We start from the raw sequence: 5,268 nt of genomic DNA, 5'->3' as shown, positions 1-5,268 counted from the left end.
TGACCTAAGCCAAAGGCAGACACTTAACAGACTGAGGCACCCAGGTGCCCTGTGACAATCCTTTATTTAAAAAAAAAGAAATGGGCTTAACCTCTCATTTGGATTCCTAGAAAGTGGTATTACCAGTACTTGGCCATCCTATTTCCAAATGATAATTTAGGCATCACAGGCTTTACCAGGGAAGGGAACAAAACATGAGATGCTCTGTAAAAATGTCTGATCTTGCTTTCTGTCCTGAGACAATATGTATGTTGGTTACTTTGTAATTTTTTAAGTACAGAAGCAGTGCACTTCTGTCCCAAATGAAAAAGGAAAACTGGCAATTAGACAAGACTATCATCTTCGTTATAGAAGTCAGGTGTACTCCCCCCCTAAGATGCAAAAAAAAAAAATTAATTTAGGGCCTGGAAAGAAGTGTCTTCTGATCTTTGACTAAGAATTCCCCTGAAATAAGAAACGGGCTTTTTGTTCAACATAAATATCAAACTTTATGTTTACTTATATCAATCAAGTTTCATCTTCTAGATACAGATGAAGAGTCTGGCTTGGAGAGATCTTTAAGGCTCCTGATTATGTCATAACAATCCATTCACTGTCCGTACCAAATTCTTGTGAAAAGCAGATTTTATATAGATGAATATCCTCCTCCAAGTCATTAAAAAATTGTTGAACAAGACAAGCCCAAATTTCCAGCTCTGCAGTATGACACTAGAAAGTTCCCTCCAGGATTGCAGAGAGCCATAATCAGCACCTTTTGGCTACAGTAAATTGACCAGGGCTGAATCCACCAAGCTCTACTGGGCATCCAGCCCATGCTTCTATAGCTCATCTTAAAGGACATTGTGAAAAACACTAATATCTGCTTTCCGGATGCCCTCTTTTTTCTTCCTCTCTGAATTCCTACTTTTAACCTCAGCCAGTTTAAAATCTGTTCCTCAGACTGGTGTTTATTTAACCTTTGTAAGGAAACACATCTCTAGTGCAGAGATATTTTTAAGTGTCCAGAAAGTTCTTTAATTAAAAAACGCCAAATTCATCTATACACCAAATAAATTGAAATAGCCCAATGCACACTATTCTTAGCTCGATCTGCCAGAGCACATTTGCATAATATCACAATGTACTGATTTCAGCTGTTTGTAATATCAGGAGCAGACGGAGCAAGGCCAGGAAACAGTGGAAGTAGCAATGGATGCTAACAGTACTGCTTTTCATTAATGAGAAGCTTAAAGAATGGCCTCTAAAAAATAACACTTGTCAGAGCCTTAAATGGGTACTGTCTAAGGAGTATTGATTGATCTCGACTAGCCAGGAAATTAGAAAGAGGAGAGTCATAGTGGAACAATTCATCTTTGTCAATGAAAGGAATCTCTGTTTCTATTGGAAACCAGCTCTCTCCTGGTTCAGAGGATGTAGTCTTCAAGAACTGTATATTCTGTAGCAATTCTCACGTGTTATCTTGGAAAGTCCTCCAATTGCAAGAATTAGGTATGCTTCTACGTGTCACCTTAAACCTCTTTTAATCACATTCACTTACCCATGTGAAGTGTCACAAGAGTGAAATGTCAACCCAGCGCACCCAGGAGTTGCTTTAGTATGGGAACATTTAAAATGGGGGATGGTGGTTGTAATTTCAATGAAAACTAAAAAGTATATTGTAATGTTGTCTAGATGGTAATTTTTTCCTTAGAACATTAAGCGCCACGGAAGCAGGGATGTTACTTTGCTCAATGCCATGTCTCCAGCACCTCGAAGAGTGCTTGGCACGTAGCGGACACCCAGTAATATTCGTGGGATGAATACAAGGATCGATGGAGAATGACTTCGACACAGACCTACTGAATTTCTACTGTGGGCAAGGCACCAGGTAACGCGATTGGGAAGAGTCTTTCATTCACGTCTGAGGTACGGGGCTAGGTTCAAAAGGTCTAACTCCGGAGGATTCAGTGTGCCCTCTCAGAGCTTATAGCTAGCTCGATGACAAGTAGCCAGAAGTAAAAGCTAGATTCCCTGCGCTTGGGAGCTAGCAATTTTAAAATTGAGTTGAGAAGGCAAGACATAAACGCAAGAAAGTTAAATGACGAGACTTTCTCACATGTATCATTCAAAGGCAGGCCTCCCTTTTTGAGGTAGAGTTCTAAGGCTTATGGATTCTCCTGCAATTAAGTTCACGTCCAGTTTTGTTTTCTGAGGGCTTTGATGCTCTTCCCTCAAACACTTAATCCTACGCTTTCCTTTTCCTTCACTCTGGGTTATTTTCATTTATCATTCTGGCTTTCCTGCATCCTAGAAACCCCCGGTCAAACAGGAAACAAACTAAAGCGTGATTCATCTTGTTTACTTTGAAACATCCCAACCTTTCGGCCTACACCACCAAAAGCAATCAAACTTCAAAGTTGGTTGGCTGTATCATCTCAGCACTTTTAATTTAGATGTAGTTACATTTGCATAACAGTTTAGCTGTGAATTTGGCAGGAAATTTCTGAAGAGTTATTTTGGTTCTACAGAGAGCGTGCCCAATGTCTAATAAGCAGATCTCCTGTGCGGTATTGCATTTTTATCTATACAAAAAAAGGACCCTGGAGGCTCATACCCTGGCAAAAGCTTTTTTGCTAACAAATAATACAATTAGCAGCATTGCTTTTCCTGAGCAATAATGTGGTAAAGCCTGTTGAATTTTTGAAACCATAGTAACAATACAGGAGAAACTCAATGAAAAATGGTATTTTAAAATTTTGTACAGTTTACTTTTCTGATTAGAAATGTATATTCAGGGGCGCCTGGGTGGCACAGCCGTTAAGCGTCTGCCTTCGGCTCAGGGCGTGATCCCGGCGTTACGGGATCGAGCCCCACATCAGGCTCCTCCGCTATGAGCCTGCTTCTTCCTCTCCCACTCCCCCTGCTTGTGTTCCCTCTCTCGCTGGCTGTCTCTATCTCTGTCAAATGAATAAATAAAATCTTAAAAAAAAAAAAAAAGAAATGTATATTCAGGGGTACCTGGGTGGCACAGCGGTTAAGCGTCTGCCTTCGGCTCAGGGCGTGATCCCGGCGTTCTGGGATCGAGCCCCACATCGGGCTCCTCCGCTATGAGCCTGCTTCTTCCTCTCCCACTCCCCCTGCTTGTGTTCCCTCTCTCGCTGGCTGTCTCTCTCTCTGTCAAATAAATAAATAAAATCTTTAAAAAAAAAAGAAATGTATATTCATAATTATCCACTTGGAAGAGGCAGCAAAATATAGACAGGGTAAAAATCACTCATAATCCTACCACCTGAAGCTAAGCACTTTAATATACTGGAATAAGATGTTCTAGTTATTTTTTGCTCCGTGTGTGTGTGTGTGTGTGCGTGTGTTGAACGAACTCAGGAGTGTATGCGTCAGGCCAAGGATGGAAAATAAGTGTTCTCTCACATGCTCTTCGGGTTATTAGAGACGATGGACTGAAGTGGATTCTTAGACAAGGACGGTATGATGGATTACTAACATCTGCCTTCTTTCTTCCATTCTTTCATCCTTTGTTTCTTTTCCATAACTTTGTATCATAAAAAATTCAAACATAAAAGCGGCAAAACGGCATCATGCAACCCCCTGTACTCATCGCCTAGCTTCGACAAGTACCACCATCCTGCCACTTCTGCTTCATCTCGAGCCGTCCCCACCACTTCCCAAGCTACTTGGTTATTACATTCATATGCTTCTTTTCCTTTAAAGATTTTATTTATTTGAGAGAGAGTGAGAGAGCAGTGGGAGCAGGGGAAAAGCAGGGGCTGACACGGGGCGCTCAATCCCACCACCCTGGGATCATGACCTGAGCCCAAGGCAGACCCTGAACCAACTGAGCCACCCAGGCGCCCCCACACAATCCTTTTATAAGTAAAAAAGGCATATGTGAAAATGTACACATTTCAACCGCACAATTCTGAAAGATGGATACATCCATGCAATGCACACCTACATCCACAAAGTCTCCTTCATATCAGTCCTGACCCTCCTCCACCCTGGAGGCAATCAGAATTCTGACTCTTCTAGAACTTCACATACACCTACGTACACAGTATATATGCTTGTGTCTGGCTCCCTTACTCAGCATAGTACCTGGGAGAGCCATCCTTCTTACTGTGGGCATCAGTAGTTCCTTTGTTTATTGCCGATTTATGAATATACCACTGTTTGTTTATCCTTTTTTCTGTTGATGAACACCTGAGCTATATTCAGTTTTGGCTATTCTGAATAAAAGTGATATAAACATTCTGGTGCACAGTGTGTGTGTGTGTGTGTGTGTGTGTGTGTGTGTGTAGACAGATAGATATTTACATTTCCTGAATACCCAGAAGAAAACGTCAGGGTCACATAGTACGTGTGTGCTTAGTTTTACAAGAAACTGTCAGACTTTCCCCGCTGCTGGTTGTAACCTCCCCCCACTGCTAATAACGTGTGAGTTCTAGCCGCTCCACTCCACTGTGGTAGGGGTTACCAGCCACGCTGGCGCATGTCAGTGTCACATTCTGGTCTAGTCATTAGGACGACCGAGTGCCCAGCACACACATCTCCAGGCTGAGGCCTGATCAGGGCCCAATGGACACCAGTGACATAGCAACGTCTGTGATGTCACAAAGGCTGCTCCCTGACCAATGAGGAGCCGCAGCACGGGGACAGAGTGGGCACGAATAAGCACCGGTGACTGGTGTGTTGAGAGGCTCAGGCCTGCTGGACAATCCAGGTAGGCCGATCAGAGCAAAACACCATGTCTGGGAAAAGAAGTGGTCCGAGCTCCTACAGGCTCGGGAAGCAGACATCCTCCTGCTTCCCAAAATCCAAGCTGCAGTTCCCCGTGAGCCACGAAGAGCCCCTCCTGCAGGAAGACCACCCTGCCCAGCAGCTGAGCCTCTCCAGCCAGGTCTGCCTGTCGGCCATTCTGAAGTACGTGGCCACCAACATCCTGGAGCTGGTGGGCAACGAGGCCCAGCACAACTGCAGGGTGCAGCGGGCCGTGAACAACAACATGCAGAGCGGCCACCTCTTCAAGGACGATGCCACTTCTCAGGTCTCTGAAATGTTCTAATCCCGCAAGAACCATGGATGCCTGGGTCCCAGGGCCTGCAAGGAGTCCACGCCACCTCACGCAGTGCCGAAACCTCTCACAGAAGGAGCCCCGTGCTGCTAACACCTGCACACGCCAATAAAGAATTGAATTCCACTGGCCGGCTTCTGGCTCCTCTCAATTCTAGTCATACCGGGTTGAAGCTGTCCGTGAGCTACCCAGGAGCATAA

General features: G+C 44.2%; 1 protein-coding gene across 1 annotated transcript; it reads left to right on the top strand.

Moving 5' to 3' along the window:
* The first annotated feature begins 4,741 nt into the window (after positions 1–4,741).
* On the top strand, positions 4,742–5,059 carry LOC113241852 (uncharacterized). The gene has a single exon (XM_026479705.2). The coding sequence runs from the start codon at positions 4,742–4,744 to the stop codon at positions 5,057–5,059; it is 318 nt and encodes a 105-aa protein (XP_026335490.2).
* Positions 5,060–5,268: the final 209 nt, after the last annotated feature.

Source organism: Ursus arctos, chromosome X, assembly GCF_023065955.2.
Source record: "Ursus arctos isolate Adak ecotype North America chromosome X, UrsArc2.0, whole genome shotgun sequence".
Classification (NCBI taxonomy): domain Eukaryota; kingdom Metazoa; phylum Chordata; class Mammalia; order Carnivora; family Ursidae; genus Ursus; species Ursus arctos.
This window is presented reverse-complemented; position numbering and strand designations above follow the sequence as displayed.

Bases quoted from the DNA above. Each gene is read 5' to 3' on its own strand.
- LOC113241852 (XM_026479705.2), top strand. From the start codon at position 4,742: ATGTCTGGGAAAAGAAGTGGTCCGAGCTCCTACAGGCTCGGGAAGCAG.